Below are 15,879 nucleotides of genomic sequence, written 5' to 3'. Positions count from 1 at the left end.
CACAACAGACACTGGTACAAGGATCTATAATATCAAAAGGCTGGCTAGATAGATCTGTATACTTGTCTTCTGTGTGTTTTTAGCTTTTGACAAATCAGAATAAATTGGATAATTATTTGCACATGACATTAATATTAATTAATTAATTAATAATAATAGCATTCCTGATTTACAGAAGCTGTAGCCCAGAGTCACCATCAGCCCCTTTTCTCCCCCCCCCCCCCCCCCCCCCCCCCCGTCCAATCAGAGAAAAGGGAGTGGCTTGCTAGTCTAATAGAATATAGCGAGGTGGCCCCAGCTCAGGAAATAGCCGCGGCTTAAAACTACCTTACCTCTAGCTAATGACTACTTTTGCGGTTCTTGTCTCGAGGATAATGTAGGATAATGAATCATTCTGTTCTCTATTTTAGTGTAATCCAATTTTATTTGCTAAACCACACCCAAAACGTCATATCCGGCCGTAATAATTATTAGAAAAAATTATATAAAATTACATTGAACACATTGTTTGGGACAGCCAGCACTGGCAGTTAAATGGAATGGCTGTACTTCAGGGTGAGTTTTTGTATAGTAAACATAATATAGCTAGCATTCCGTGCCAAGCCAAATGGCCGGTATATCGAGGTGGCCGTACTTCAGAGAGCCGGAATAGCGAGTCTACTGTATGTATTTTGTTATGTAAATACCGTATAGCGGGTAATTTTTTTGGGGACAAAATATTCGTGGTTCAGCAATATTGAGACATTTCGTGGGTAATATTTTTCGTGGTTGCTGCTTGGATTGTAGGCAAGGTCGCTTCATTCGTGGGTAAAATATTCGTGGTCAGACCTCCAACCACGAATATTTTGCCCCACGAAAATTACCCGCTATACGGTAGTGCATGCTCTTATGTCAACTGAGCATGCGCAGTATTGTGATCTTGCATCTTAAACACATGTTGAACTGAAAGAGTAGTTTACTGTAGCTACTTATACTCTCGCAATCCTAGCTATAGGCATAACACTACAATAGTTTTTTCTTTCTTGAAGCCTACAAAAGAGAGAAGGTACAACATTGTTATTTATAATTATAAAAGGCAATTACACAATTCAGCTTCAAAGGCAGATCTCATCAACAATCAATGCATTCACAAATGGATTAAAGGTTCCTGCACTTACTTCATTAAAGGAACAATCGTTCATTTCCCACATCATTTTTGTTCCTAAGAAACGAGGACTATTATGTACGCACCGTCAAGCATACAATATAAGTCGTAATCAATGGTTGAATGCATATGACATATGTTCACACTAACTAACCAATTGTGAGTCTGTCGTTTTAAGCTCAGTACTGCCAGATTCCTACAGCAAAAAGGTATATCATTGTATGACATCCATAAACCCTCCAGGAATATAAAATGAAACCTAAAGCATCACCTAAAAATGCTGCATTGCCTTTATAAGAGTCTTAACTAGTTATAGTTATGGTTGGCACAATACCAAAGCACACAGTGAAGATCAAGAATGTTGACACTACTCATTTGTAAATGTGTTTATCATAGAATTTGAACCCTTGCGCAGTTGTATATGCAGGATGTCATATACAGGATTTGAAGTAGAGGGGGGAAATAAGAAAAGTAACCAGCTAAAAAAAGGTCAACTGTTATTTCTTTCTGTACTGTATCTCTGTCTAATACTCCGTTAGCTATGGACATTCCGTCATACAACTAGTACATGAATGCAAATTTTAGGGGGGGGTGGAATTGGAGCCCCCTTTCCCCTTGTATGACACCCTGATATGTACTCCCTCGGGTGGTACACATCAAATACACCTATCACATGTACAATGAACAATAACTAACCGATTGAGATTGATGAACACTCTTTTTTCGGCATTGACATTTCCGGCAATACTTCTGCCACTAAAACATCATTATAAAATTGGACACAAAATGAAATACGTCTGTCAATAACTGTTCACTTACCAAAATACCTGTCCAAGTACCAACAAGAAGCAGAAGTAAAACACCACTGATAATCACAGAAGCAATTAAACAACCTCTATTGTCACATGGCCTACACAAATCTTAAAATAAAAAGTGCATTGATAAGCAGTTGGCACGACAATAATAATTAGCTTACTTTCACAGACACTTGTATAAACGAAGACAATGACATTCGAATTGATTGGCATACTAACTTGACCACATCTGGTCACAACAGCAACAGTTACATGGATTCTCTCTCCACCAGATAGTGGAAGGTCCAAATCCATAGAGGTGTTCGTGGTATTATATTGCGTTGCTGAGTCATCAACATAAACTTGAGCAACATAGTGCATTAGATCATAGTTTTCAGTAGCAGCCGTCCAAGTAATTCTGAATGACGTGCAACTTATATGTAGAACTTGAAGATTACTAGCAGCCGAAGGTGTTACTGCAAATTGTAATGGAAGCTCAGCATTACACACACCACAATAATTTATGGTAACTCACTTGAACGAATTAAAGTTAGTGCTTGCAGAGAACCAGACACTTCTGTTTGACAAGTCACGTTCACCTCAGAGATATTTGACAGAGTCATTACCTATGTAAGGTTAGGAGGAGTACCGGGCACAATGTTAGTCAATGTTATTTCAACATTACCAAATGGTACAGGCGTTTGTAGATTGCTAGAAGAAGAAAAACCTCGTGGATCGTTTTCAGGGATTGATGGTGGAGCTGTCCATAAAATAACTCCTCCAATTCCAATACAGGTTATTCTGTCCTGATCACAGTAAAAGTCACCTTGTTCAAGAGGTGACATTAGGGATACTGCTTGACCTGGAGTTTTACAAGAATAAAATTTACAGTGCATCCAGCTTAGATTACCAAATATGTGAGTAGCTGTACTTAAATGTAAATATCTTTTGATTGGAACATTTCTAAGAAATTGTGCTGATACTATTGTGTAGGTGAATGACCAAGCTCAGAGGAGGCTGGACACGCGTCATCTGTAGTCATCGGTTAGTCATTAATAGTCATCAATAATCTCACGAATACGCTTAAAATCGATCCTTTTCGATCCTGCTGAGTCAGCATTTTACCCATTCTTGCTTGTCTATCTCTCTTGTATATCTCCTGTTAGTTAATGAGTCGTAGTAGTTTAATTCCATGCACACACATTTCCTCCGTAAAACATTATGACGCGTGACCAACCTACTCTGGACCAAGCTACAATATACCCAAAAACGTTTCCATGGAAACATAAGGTGGTGGGTTTGTGGTGATTAATAGAACAACAGCAAAATGTTATAGTGGGTAATCGGTTAGAGTAATAAAACAGTAATTTGTACAGCTAAAAGTCCTAGACTTTATCACATAATTGTTCAATATCCTGACCATCCCTTTATGGGGGCTTACATATGTTCACAGTGTCTATAATTCATTATGTCTCGGTACGCATGCGCAAGCGAGGTATACAGTACACTAGTGTGTTTGTGTATCTCTGTGTGTGTGTAGACTGCTACAGCTGCTCAAGGATGAATCAAGTGCAAGTAAGAGTCTTCTAGTTATGTTTACTTGGATTTGAATTCGTGGATTTGCAAAATAGTACTTCGTTCTCGAGTTATGCCTAGTTTTGCTTACTTGGAATGCCATTGCAGCCTTTTCAGAAGAGCACGTAGCCAAACTTGTGTTGCTACTCTACTTAATAGTTAGCTCTGCACTAGAACGCTAGCTATTGGTAGCTGCAAGAGTGAGAAGAGAGCTGTAAGGCTCTGCTGATGCAGCGATTAATTTTAGACTTGAACTTTTGGCATCGATCGTTTTAACAACAATCATGGTGGATCATTACCCACTCTTCGAGTTTGCATGCAAAAATGTTAATCATATGAGTGCAGATATAAGCCTCCTACACCGGCCTTTCCCTGAGTGAAGTGCGGCCTGGGATCGAGGCTAATGAGTGTATAAAAGCTTTTAGTAGCTTTATGTTATGTAGCTTTGGCATCTCCACCGAGGCATCAGCACCTGCGGTGCTTTCATGATTTACCGGTTTTAGGTACACTTATGGTTAGAGTGAAAATTGTATAGCTTAGCTTTAAAAGTTCTCTGGTAAGTTTACAAATAAATGGACTACATTTTGATACCAAGAAAATCCTCTATGCTTATTCCATTGTTGAGATACCACTGAAAAACTACATATTCCTCTACCGTTTTGATGACATCACAAGCTGCTAACCACAAATCGATGACACTCTAATTAACCACGTAAGTGGGCATACAATAACTGTACTCCCACTCTTAATTAAGCTTGCGGTTGATTTAAAGCGTCATTGGTTTGTTCTTGGTAAATCATGAATTATAAACACTGTGAACATATGTAAGACCCATAAAGGGATGGTCAGGATATCTAAATCATTGAACAATTATGTGATAAAGTCTAGGACCTTAGCTGTACAATATTGCTGTTTTATTACTCTAACCGATTACCCACTACAACAATTTGCTGTTGTTCTATTAATCACCACAAACCCACCACTGTATGTTTCATGGAAACATTTTTGAGTATGTTTGGTCATTCACCTAGCCTCCTTCGCAGCCTCTCCTTTTTCTGTTCTTTGTCACAATAGTTCAATAAGATAAAATTCGGGACAAATTGGAGGAACAAAGAAAGAAAGAAGAGAAAAAGGAGAGCCTGCCTTGCTAAGTCGCGTGACAGTAGACAAGTGGTATAGACAAGTGAAAATGAGCGTGGGCAATCATTAGCTGGGCGGAGCCTGACAGAGCAAAACGCTACAGCATGCCTACGCATTGCAAACTCTAACATAAAAGCTGTTAGCATCATAGATAGTAAGCCAGAATCAAGTGTGGAGACATCGTAGACGAGGGCTTACCTAGTAAAGACTGAAGGCTAAAGATCTAGATCTAGATCTAAATTTAGCTCAGTTTTTTCCTGGGTCTGCTAGACCCACTTGACTAGTAGATATAATTATTAGATCTACAGCAGTATAGTCTACTCTAGTTTTTCATACTTTCTCTACTGACTAAAGGTCTCACGAAGGCCTACTCTACTCATGCTACTGTTCATAAAATTAATCCGACTAGAAAAACATTTGCAATGTGAAAAATTGCTAGGATTGGCCAGGGGAACCACAAAAAAGCGTGGGAACAAGAAATCAGACGAGAGCATAACTCCAATCCGTTACAACGTCAATCACATGTATACTGGTAGTTTTCCCATGTTTTCCCATCCAATATGCCACGCAATTTTTACTGGTGGAGTGATGACCAATCCCTATATATATTTATTATACATCCATTTTAGAATGTGGGGCACATAATCATGATGATTTGTGATGAATTGATGTTCCTAATACATGCAGTGTTGAGCACAGGTACACACAGTCCATCCATGCGTAGTAACATGCACGGACCGTACTGGTGACTGCATGGAATGATGTGGTGGATGGAAGCTGATAGGTGGATCTGGAACACAGTCTATTATTTAATATACTATGTATTGTACATGTTCATGACGTTGTAACGGATTGGAGTTATGCTCTCGTCTGATTTCTTGTTCCCACGCTTTTTTGTGGTTCCCCTGGCCAATCCTAGCAATTTTTCACATTGCAAATGTTTTTCTAGTCGGATTCCCTTTCTTTTTCAGTACAGTTTACGTATCATGACATGCATAAAGTGGAACGTCAAGAGGCAGTACAAGAAGAGAAGACAGGACTAATCAGATATCTTCTAGAATATCTCTGGACTAATAATTATAGTATAATGAGTAATAATTTATTGCTTGATAATTATGTTGAATTTGCGAATCAGTATTAAATGACAGCCATTTTAAGAGCATGATATCTAGCCAGTGCATATAGCATGCCTGTCAGAGAAAGGGAGCTAGAGCTGAACAGTGTGAAGAAAAGGAACACCTCAGGCTCTGGAAAAGCACTGCTGCACTGATTTTAGGCGCACGGTTTATTAGCCACGCCTATCTATTATTATTGGCCACAACGCAATTGCTGAGTCATTAAAGATGGCGGAATTGTCTAGGTAAGAGAAATAGAGACTGAGAGGTCATCTGCCTTGTGGAAGCAATCGCAAATCTGAAGAAGCGCTTTGTAATCCAGGTTGTAGTCGTTTGGAAACCCTGTGCAGAATGTCCTGGAGATGGCTGTACTTGGAGTAAATGCTGGGCAAGAAACTTACTTACTTACTTACTCACTTACTTACTTAGTCAGTCAGACAAAGAGCGGTGAAACGTCGAAATAGTGCAATTTTTAAAATGAAAATATTCATTCATTAAAATGTTTATGGATTATGAAATGAGAGATACAAAGAGAGAAAAGGCTAAATAAACTATCTGTTCAGCCAGTTTCTTGATGTGGCCTTTCCCTGCAGAGATAGAACAGTTTGAACATGAGTCAAAATAATTGAAATATTGCTAAACACGGGCAAACCCACTGCCAATCCTATGTAAAACCTACTGGTTTTACTAATTATACACTCCAGTACAGGTTATGTTCCTAATAAATGCGTTCCAAGTACTGTGTGGGAGGACAGTTATTGAGGTTTTCTCTCGCCTACGCTCGTTAAAATGTGTCTACGTCAGTATGGGGATCACGCGTCTCCTTTTCTTTGTTCTTTCTTTCTTTCTTTGTTCCTCCAATTTTCTCTTCTCTTATTGTGACAAAGAACAGAAAAAGAAGAGGCTGCGAAGGAGGCTATCATTCACCTACGCTAGTATCAGTACAATTTCTCCAATCGAAAGATATTTACATTTAAGTACAGCTACTCACAAATTTGTGGTAATCTACTCTCTAAGCTGCATGCACTGTAGTTGCACAAGCACTACTGTAATACACTACAATACACCTGCACTGGATTAAAATCTCCATCAATCTCAAACCTTTCCTAGGGGAGAGCCGCAGAAATTAATATGGACTTTTATTATGTGTATGACGTGAGCGTGTATCAGCGCCCCTCTTTGTAAAAACATCTACGGTATAAGCTCTTTTTAAGGCGCCACATTAAAATAATTACGCTGGTAAAGGTGGCTCAGGTTGTTTCGAGACTGGATGGCGTGATGGCGTGTCTTTAGAGATGTGCCTTCTAATTGGAGGTAAAAAATAGCTTTGCAAATGGACTGTGCATGTCAGGAGCGTAGGAAGCATAGGTGCTGGAGCACCCCCTTATCTCGCTATCTTACCTGGTTACTCCATGAAGTTCAGAACAGCTAGCTTGATGCCACAGGGCCAGGCACCTGCAGCAGTTTTCTTGGTCTTCCAACAGGCTAGGTTGTAGAGGGGTACTGTGGTTACTTTTGGCTTGAGGGCTGCCCAGATGTGGAAGGAAGAATTCTGTGATCTGTTTGCTCATTTTACCTCTATTTACCAACGCGCAGCCATACTCACACATGGTGGAGCTCCATTTAGAGTTTCAAAAATTACTTTGGAGGCTTCATGGCGCATCTTTAGAGGGGCGCCTTAAAAAGAGCTTATACGGTACCTATATACACCACTGGATTCTTACCGTTACTGCTTGCTAGCATGTGGGCAATCACAGCAGTCTGAGAATTAACAGAGCAACAGAATGATAGCATTTACTATGAGTACATACTTCAAGAATAGACGGATAGGAGATATGCACAAGTACAGTCATTGACCATTCACACAGCATACTAATTCAATAATAATTTTATTATACATCTACATTATTATTATTGCTGACTTACAAAAAAGACGAAGAAAAGAGCCATGATTTTCGGGCGAATTCAATGAACCATGGATATAAAGACGCTTAGTGGCACGGCACGACAAAAATGAAGGTACATATAAACATACATCTGAAATCCCAACCCAGGTTCCAGACTTACAGTAAATTGCCCCGGAGGCGTGGCCTTGTTGTCACGGATGAGCATGAGGGGGCTGTGCAGCTAATATACCGTATAGCGCGAAATTTTCGAGGGGCTTAATTTTCGCGGATTTCGTGGGGTTAGAATTCTACACGAAAATTAAGTCCACAAAAAGTGTTCTTTAATTAGAATTACCTGCTATCATGCAAAGATTTAAAGGCGTGGCTTCCGGTAAGCAGCCATTCCGCGAACATTGTGCAACGAAATGGTTTTTAGAGGCCAATCCACGAAATATAAGTGCCTAGAAAATTTCGCGCTATACGGTAATCAGAGATACAAAAGAAAGGGGATTGGAAACGAAATTTTTACGAAATTTTTGCGTGAAGCATTCCGCGTTATAGGGCGTGGCTAAAACTACAAAGGATTATATTTATAGTCAGCATGCTCATTACCTGTCTTGACTGCTCTACAATGTGCTGTACATAGAAACAGTGAAATTGATCATTTTTTAATGTTGATTTTTCTAAAAAGTAAAGAGAATTTAGCTCTAAAAAGTCGACTAAGCAACGCAGCCACTATTACTAGACAAATAAATGCTATGCAAGAAGAAATAGCCTTTACTATGAAGTCGTAGGAGGGACAGGCCCGTGGTGTGTCTAAAAGTATACTAAAGCAGTTTAAAGGACTATACTGCAAACGTTTATGAACAGTACAGCTTATTTATAGCATAAAGCCATTCTATGTAGCACTTAGATACATAATAACCAAGTCAAGCAATGTCCTTTGCTGTTTTGACTTCACAGGAGGGACAGAGAAAAGTTGACATAGAGTAATTCAAGCTAAACTCAAAAAATTGGAAGCAGAGTAAAGACAACTGACTTAGAGCTTGTCAGTGGTATAAGCTTACTTCTCTCAAGTATCTCCCAGGCCCTGAGTGATCTCTAGTGGATAGGAGAGCAGGGATACAAAACCATAGCGCAGTCCTCCATGTAATTATTTGCGAGCGCAATAATTACACGGAGTGCTTCACCCAGAGATACAAAAGAAAGGGGATTGGAAACGAAATTTTTACGAAATTTTTGTGTGAAGCATTCCGCGTTATAGGGCGTGGCTAAAACTACAAAGGATTATATTTATAGTCAGCATGCTCATTACCAGTCTTGACTGCTCTACAATGTGCTGTACATAGAAACAGTGAAATTGATCATTTTTAATGTTGATTTTTCTAAAAAGTAAAGAGAATTTAGCTCTAAAAAGTCGACTAAGCCATGCAGCCACTATTACTAGACAAATAAATGCTATGCAAGAAGAAATAGCCTTTACTATGAAGTCGTAGGAGGGACAGGCCTGTGGCGTGTCTAAAAGTATACTAAAGCAGTTTGAAGGACTATACTGCAAACGTTTATGAACAGTACAGCTTATTTATAGCATGAAGCCATTCTATGTAGCACTTAGATACATAATAACCAAGTCAAGCAATGTCCTTTGCTGTTTTCACTTCACAGGAGGGACAGAGAAAAGTTGACATAGAGTAATTCAAGCTAAACTCAAAAAAATTGGAAACAGAGTAAAGACAACGGACTTAGAGCTTGTCAGTGGTATAAGCTTACTTCTCTCAAGTATCTCCCAGGCCCTGAGTGATCTCTAGTGGATAGGAGAGCTAGAAACCAGGGATATAAAACTTTTCCATGTAATTATTTGCGAGCGCAATAATTACACAGAGTGCTTCACCGGATGTCAGTCCTTTTACATAGGGCGTGGGCGGTCGTTTCCAATCCCCTTTCTTTTGTATCTCTGCTTCACCGGATGTCAGTCCTTTTACATAGGGCGTGGGCGGTCGTTTCCAATCCCCTTTCTTTTGTATCTCTGATATAATGTAGTTTATGTCTAGCTGGGATTTGTTTTCATGCAGTTAGCGATGGATCTTCTTGTCCAGATATGTCTCCTGTTCTATCTCCTATCATCTTTTGTTGTTGCAGGTAAAGTTCGTGCCTAGACTAGATCTAGCCTGGGTACCGGTACGTAGCTATGTTTTAAGGTAGATAGGCTGATAGCAGATGTATCATGTGTATTCAGTATTCAAGTACAAATACATGTAACTGTACCATATTATTGCCCTATTAGATACTTCTGTCATTTTGTTTCCAAAACAGAGGCCACTTTGGATCTGATGTATAACACGAGTGTGGCGTGTCCTGGAGAGACAGTTCTGTTCACATGCTTCGTACCTGATGGTGTTGCATTGCAATGGAGAGTAGATCCTCCAGCAGAGTCTATGTTGATGTCAGAAGCACAAACGAATCCATTCGATATATTCTCAAAAGTTGGTCGAAGGGACACATTTGGATCTGGAGTGATCATGTTTGAGGTTGTTCTTGTAAGCAATGATAATGGAAATCTGACGTCCACTCTCATCAACCTTAGTGAAGTGTCTGTACTGGATGGTAGCAATGTCACCTGTGTTGCTACTATTAATAATGGTGTTGTAATAGAGTCACAACAGACTGTAACAGTTGCTGGTGAGTTTTTAAATTCTCCATGCAGCTAATCATGAATTTGCAGGTGCCCCAACTTCTCCACTCAACCCAATAATTTCCTCCATTCAAAATCAAACTCTCTCTTCCATTATCGCTCTGGACTGGAACTCCCCCTCCTCTATTGGTGGTGTGTCTGTCAGCTATGCCCTCACCATCTCCCCAACACCTCTCTCCGAGTCACCAGTCACCGTGGAGACCACCTCGGCACAGATAACCATCTCCTACGACACTCACTACACTGTGACCATCAAAACTGTCAACTGTGCTGGCAATAGCAGTGCTGTAATGGTGGTGATTCCTGCTATTGGTTAGTAGAAGTGACCAATAGAAGGAATGCAGTGTCCTTTTTTCTATGGATTAGTAACCTACACCTTATATTATGTTTCTCCAATGCAGTTACCTGCCCCTCTAATCCACCACCTGCGGATCCAGTGACCATCAATGGTCGTCCACCACTGCCTGTACTAATAGGATCAATACTAAGCTTCACTTGCAATAGACAGACAGTAACTGCAACCTGTGAGAGTGATGGACGATGGTCATCTGACCCCACCACTTACATGTGTCTCTCAGGTAAGTTGTAATTAATATCATGGCTGCATTGTACGCTATAGTCCCCTCCTCTCAGTTGCCACCTGTGGTTCGCCTGCTGCACCATCTAGAGGTAGTGTGGACCTCAGTGGTGGGACACCACCCTTCTCACTGGGTTCACAGGTCACCTACCGCTGTGATGAGGGACTGTTCCCCCCTAATGTGAGGACCAGTACATGCACTGATGTGGGGGGTAGGGGAGAGTGGGTGGAGAATCCTGGGAGCTTGGTGTGCAGAGAGAGGCCAGGTAAAACAGTACGGTTATTATAGGCTGATTCCAATCCTTGATCCTAATTTTAGTCAACTGCTCTTTTCCTGAGGAGCCATCCAACGGTGCTATAGTGGACTATGAAAGGGTGAACAAGACAGTGTTGGAGGGAACAGTGCTGACTTACCAGTGTGACAATGGACTCTCACTGATAGGACCCAACACCATCACTTGCACTAATTCTGGAGTCTGGAGCACTGAGCCAGAGGATACTATGTGTGTACCTATAACAACAGGTCGTGAGTAATCTCTACTTGTTAATTGAAAGTCAAGTATCCCATCATGCATATCTGTGTATATCATTGTGATGAGTGTGTCATATTGATTTCCCTCCCAGCTAATGCTGCTGCCATAGTAGGTGGTATTGTTGGAGGTATACTACTGGTAGTGTGTTTAACAGCTATTGTGGTGATTGTCCTGTTCTCACTGGGGCGACACAAATCAGATGAGTTTAGAGAAGATGTGGTGGAGATGTCGGGACTTCAGGTAAGATCATAAACTCAGTGTGTAGTGTGTACCTATGTGTCACTGCTCAGGGAGACTACAGTGAGCTGAGGCATGACGGCCCAAGGAATGCAAAGAAAGTGAGTTTATTCTGTTTTTGCTGTTGTACATAATTATGATGCTGGAAGGTAAGAGCCTTAAATAATCTGTCTCCCCCCCCCACCCAATCTCTGTTAGGCCCATCCTCCTCCTCCTGACTCTGAGGGTTACAGCAGAGTTAATCGTAGCCCGGTGAGAAGAGCTTAGTCAGTTTACACTATATACATACATGTATAGACCATGGTACCTCATATTTAGCCAAAATTGGTTTATGTCACATAAAAAATGTGCAGTGCACTCACTTTCTATATATTCATGTACAGGATGCTGGGGCACTGACTTACGATGAGGTGGTCCTCAACTCAGACAATGTACGTGAATAAATGGTTACTAGCTGCCAGATGTTATATATACATTGTTGTACACACATGAACACACAAAGGCCACCTCACCACCATTACCTAGAGCTATTGAACAAAGCATTGATTTTTGATTTTTTCCTCCTTACAGAAGATAGGAGTCAACGCGGAAGGCTACAGTACAATGAACACTGGACAGGTAATATCATCTAGACACAATTGTTCATTGCACTCTATTTTCCTGCAGACTCAGAGACTACCCGGCTATGGCCAGCTCGGCAATGTGGTGAGTGTGTGTGTGTGAGAGTATTGTGACAAAATGGTGTTTGTTTTGGTTGGCATTATAACTACTAATTTAAAGTTAAACAAATCATCTTTGGTTCATAAAGAAACTGTTTGTGCGTGTCCTGTGTTGCATGTACACCAATACAATACTTTACCGTGATATCCTGCTTCACATATTGTACAGATCTGTAACTGAAAGATATTCTTAACTCTGTTTGTTTCCAGACACCTCAGGCTACAGTGGAGCCAGTGGTCTATGCTGCCCTTAGGTCCAGCCAGCCCCACAAGACAGGCAAAAACACAACTGCCACAGTGGACCAGCACCAGGTTACCTACGCCACTGTGGATGTTGCTGCCACCAGCAGGAAACAGGCTAAAGCAGCCACCCTCCCCACCAGCCCAACAGGTGAGCCTGTTTATGTGATAGGCTTTGAGTCATTGTCACTGATTTTGATAGGTGTACCAGATAATTATGTTAGAATGTACCATAGTGCATCCGTTCCTGGTAGTTAGAGATATCTAGCGAGATCCCCATTCCGTATGATTAAGCTGTGTTGTTGTGTGTTCCTGGTAGACAGGCAAAACATCACTTGGAAAGACAAGATAGAAGCATCCTACTACCAGGAACAGACAACATTACAGCACACTTTTTCTTAATCAGCCGAAATGGCAGAATCCCATCACCTGACCAGCTGATTAGGAACCAGTGGTTCTTTGCTGTCAAGTTTACAGCTTCTGGTTTTACCCTTACCTGTTAAGGCAGTGGGTAATTGGGAGCTAACCTTGTTATGTGGATTCACACACTGATCATGAGTTGGGCAGCAAGATATAGCTGCTATAGACTCTATTCAATAGTATTTATGGCTTGAGTGTTAGAAAGTGTATAGCATTCATTGCTTCCTCCAGTGACAGGTGGCCTAATTGTAGTGCTGCCCTGAAGCATAGCCTACTGAAATATGTTTTAGGTGCGAGCCTCTTTGCATTAGCGGAGGTCAGTTTTCTCTCTCTCTCTCACACACACACACACACACACACACACACAGCCTCAGCCCCAGCCCTGCCTGATGTGGACAAGCTCTTGGACATTGACCAGGCCTTGGTGCAGATCAGGTCAATGGACCACAAATGGAGGGAGCTAGCAGAGACTATGAGGCTGCCTGAAACAATGATTGAGCAGGTACTTACTAATCTTAAATCTATCAAAGGTCAATCATTGTTCTGTACGTGGTGTGAAGGAATTGTTTTTTGTTTTTTAATGATGAAAGTTGATAACAATAACTTTCTTAAAAGTCTATAATTAACCCATTGTCTGGTCACACCTTAATCGTACAAATAGAAGTGCTAATCTATTGTTGGTGTAACTCACTACTCACTCAAGTATCTCATTTTAGATCGAGGATTCATGTGGCAACAATCACGCTGGCTGTCTAACGGAGGTGATCGACCAGTGGATGAGGAGTTGCTCCGGGCGACCAACCTGGAGGGAGCTGGCTGGTCATCTTAGTAAGATCGGAGAGGAGCAACTGGCAAAGGATTTCATGAATATCTACGATACTGGTGAGTAGTGGTTTCATGTGTGTTGCGTGAAGTGTAGCCCTGCTGGTATATAGTCTATAGTTAAGCTGTTAACTAATAGTGGCCTAGCTGTCATTGTCAGTATAACCGTACAGTAGTTGATTGTGTGGGCAGTATTGTGTTTTATCCTAACCCCAACCACTAGACACAACACTGCTTCACTTTACAACAAGCCTTTACAATTCCTGCTCTTCTCTCTGACTCATTGAGAACTGTGGTATACAACATACATGTAATTATTATGCTTCCCTGTTTATCAAAATGAGACTCTTGGTATGTTTAACAGCTGTTAACTCGATCCAAGTAGTTTAATTGCTGGAGCAAAATACACCCTACAGTATGATTATGACCCACACTACCCCATGCACTCGTCACACTCACTCACAGGTCGCCTCCCAGTGGAGTTGAACATGAAGGCAGTACCAAGTACCGTGTACAAGTACGACCGAGCCCCTTCCCCTCCCCTCCCCTCTCGATCACCCACAACGACAGATGACGGCCCCGGATTACCAAAGGCACTGCCTCCCTCACGTCCTCCTAAACCGTAAGTTGAGTGCCACAAAACATGCTCCCATGTATAACCACCAATGCAATTGTATGGTAGTCAGCAACCAAAGTTTTTATACGTAAACCTTAATCCAACGAAAGGGTGGAGGTGTCCGTATAGGTTGGTATAGGTTGGGATAATGGGTCCACAGATGCATCGAATACATGTATGTGTCTCCCATGTTTGAACTGTACAAATAATTATAAACTGTGGTTCTGTCATCATAACTTTACCCTTGTATCATCTAGCAGTGTTAACGGTTCTTATCTTATCACTTTTCCCATGCAGAACTATTGAGATAGTTCCAGCCCGTCCTCCTAAACCAGCCCCTAACAACGAACCCCCGGCACCTCCACTCCCTTCTAAGCACTACACCAAGCACTAGGTGTGTGGTACGGAATTAAAACTATTTTTAGTACAAGAATAAACTCTCAATACATGAAATCATTTTTGTTAGTTTACCCCGGATTTTAGCCACAATCATTTAATTGTCAGCTTACATGTTTAACATGTCAGGAAAGTTTTATTCAAGATAGGTTGTTTCCTCTCAATTCACTTTTTACCCGAGAATTTTTTGATAACGTTTATCAATTAGTCTCCGCTTGGTTGACGTAATAGTAACATGTTGAGCAACTATAATAGAATATACATGTACATGTAGCTCATTTCAACCACTGATTACCAATTCTAAGTCCATAAATTAACTGTTTTGTTATAATACCTCAAACCATAGGCCCAGAGGAGGTTCGACAACTGTGCACCTAGCATAAATTTTTTACTGAATCAGCAAATCATGAAACTTTATTGCCTTTACAGATGTTATTGAGAGTGTTAGAGCTCCTATAATTATTACTAAAACTATACCTAACAATACAAGACAGAGGACTAAGTCTATGAGGAGTGCAACATGTACCTCTAAACGCAAGTTATGAAAATGCTAAATTAAAGTTATAGGCCCATGGTTGTCGGACCTCCTCTGCCATAGGCCTTAAAGGTGTACCAACCATATACCAGGCAACAACAGAGACAACTTGTATTGAGTCAAGCAGTGCATAGGTATTGCATGTTGTGTTCTATATGGAATTGTGCGCACTCGGGTGCGTACATGTACATATATGTGATGATGTTGATTTGTAGCTCTATAGGAAGTGTCCTCCGGATTATTGTTAAATTGCACTTATGTGATGCCAGGAGCCCATAAATAAAAGAAGGAGCGTTACATTAGGTCATTATCCTGCATAAGTATTAGTGCTGTAGCATGTATCTCTATAGGTGGGCATGCATGTATTGATGCATGTTGGTTTTTCCTGTTATGAAAGCAGTTTATTAGTACGACCATGTTAGGCTATGAATTCCCGTT

At 40.9% G+C, this 15,879-nt stretch overlaps 3 protein-coding genes across 4 annotated transcripts; 2 read left to right on the top strand and 1 right to left on the bottom strand.

The window, feature by feature from the left end:
* Positions 1-883: 883 nt before the first annotated feature.
* Positions 884-7,822, bottom strand: LOC135347375 (uncharacterized). Its single transcript, XM_064545346.1, has 9 exons — positions 7,695-7,822; positions 7,493-7,529; positions 2,474-2,800; positions 2,121-2,414; positions 1,964-2,064; positions 1,841-1,900; positions 1,299-1,340; positions 1,158-1,201; positions 884-1,029 (listed from the first exon to the last, which is right to left on the bottom strand). Exons 3-8 carry the CDS (start codon positions 2,559-2,561, stop codon positions 1,190-1,192), a joined length of 597 nt encoding a protein of 198 aa, XP_064401416.1. The 5' UTR covers positions 2,562-2,800; positions 7,493-7,529; positions 7,695-7,822; the 3' UTR covers positions 884-1,029; positions 1,158-1,189.
* A 1,036-nt stretch (positions 7,823-8,858) lies between these two features.
* LOC135347116 (uncharacterized) lies at positions 8,859-11,457 on the top strand. The gene is made up of 6 exons (XM_064544993.1): positions 8,859-9,793; positions 9,968-10,333; positions 10,377-10,658; positions 10,748-10,924; positions 10,980-11,189; positions 11,243-11,457. The coding sequence occupies exons 1-6, from the start codon at positions 9,721-9,723 to the stop codon at positions 11,455-11,457; spliced, it is 1,323 nt and encodes a 440-aa protein (XP_064401063.1). The 5' UTR covers positions 8,859-9,720.
* A 35-nt stretch (positions 11,458-11,492) lies between these two features.
* LOC135347208 (uncharacterized) lies at positions 11,493-15,102 on the top strand. 2 transcript variants are annotated; one of them, XM_064545075.1, is made up of 11 exons: positions 11,493-11,696; positions 11,747-11,794; positions 11,892-11,945; positions 12,077-12,124; positions 12,264-12,311; positions 12,360-12,398; positions 12,632-12,803; positions 13,441-13,574; positions 13,789-13,954; positions 14,360-14,516; positions 14,808-15,102. In XM_064545075.1, the coding sequence occupies exons 1-11, from the start codon at positions 11,493-11,495 to the stop codon at positions 14,902-14,904; spliced, it is 1,167 nt and encodes a 388-aa protein (XP_064401145.1). In that variant the 3' UTR covers positions 14,905-15,102. The 2 variants fall into 2 exon arrangements, with proteins under 2 accessions (XP_064401145.1, XP_064401137.1); XM_064545067.1 differs by having other exon boundaries at positions 12,623-12,803.
* The last annotated feature ends 777 nt before the right edge of the window (positions 15,103-15,879 follow it).

Source organism: Halichondria panicea, chromosome 1 (genome assembly GCF_963675165.1).
Source record: "Halichondria panicea chromosome 1, odHalPani1.1, whole genome shotgun sequence".
Taxonomy (NCBI): domain Eukaryota; kingdom Metazoa; phylum Porifera; class Demospongiae; order Suberitida; family Halichondriidae; genus Halichondria; species Halichondria panicea.
Note: the sequence above shows the minus strand (reverse complement) of the source record. Positions and strands in the feature narration are given on the sequence as shown.

Coding starts and splice junctions, on each gene's coding strand:
- LOC135347375 (XM_064545346.1), bottom strand. CDS start 2,561: ATGACTCTGTCAAATATCTCTGAGGTGAACGTGACTTGTCAAACAGAA. Junction 2,415..2,473: donor ACTAACTTTAATTCGTTCAA/GTGAGTTACCAT, acceptor TACAATTTGCAG/TAACACCTTCGGCTGCTAGT. Junction 1,901..1,963: donor GTACTTGGACAGGTATTTTG/GTAAGTGAACAG, acceptor ATGATGTTTTAG/TGGCAGAAGTATTGCCGGAA.
- LOC135347116 (XM_064544993.1), top strand. CDS start 9,721: ATGCAGTTAGCGATGGATCTTCTTGTCCAGATATGTCTCCTGTTCTAT. Junction 9,794..9,967: donor ATCATCTTTTGTTGTTGCAG/GTAAAGTTCGTG, acceptor TTTCCAAAACAG/AGGCCACTTTGGATCTGATG. Junction 10,659..10,747: donor GGTGGTGATTCCTGCTATTG/GTTAGTAGAAGT, acceptor TCTCCAATGCAG/TTACCTGCCCCTCTAATCCA.
- LOC135347208 (XM_064545067.1), top strand. CDS start 11,493: ATGCATATCTGTGTATATCATTGTGATGAGTGTGTCATATTGATTTCC. Junction 12,804..13,440: donor CCTCCCCACCAGCCCAACAG/GTGAGCCTGTTT, acceptor ACACACACACAG/CCTCAGCCCCAGCCCTGCCT. Junction 14,517..14,807: donor CCCTCACGTCCTCCTAAACC/GTAAGTTGAGTG, acceptor TTTCCCATGCAG/AACTATTGAGATAGTTCCAG.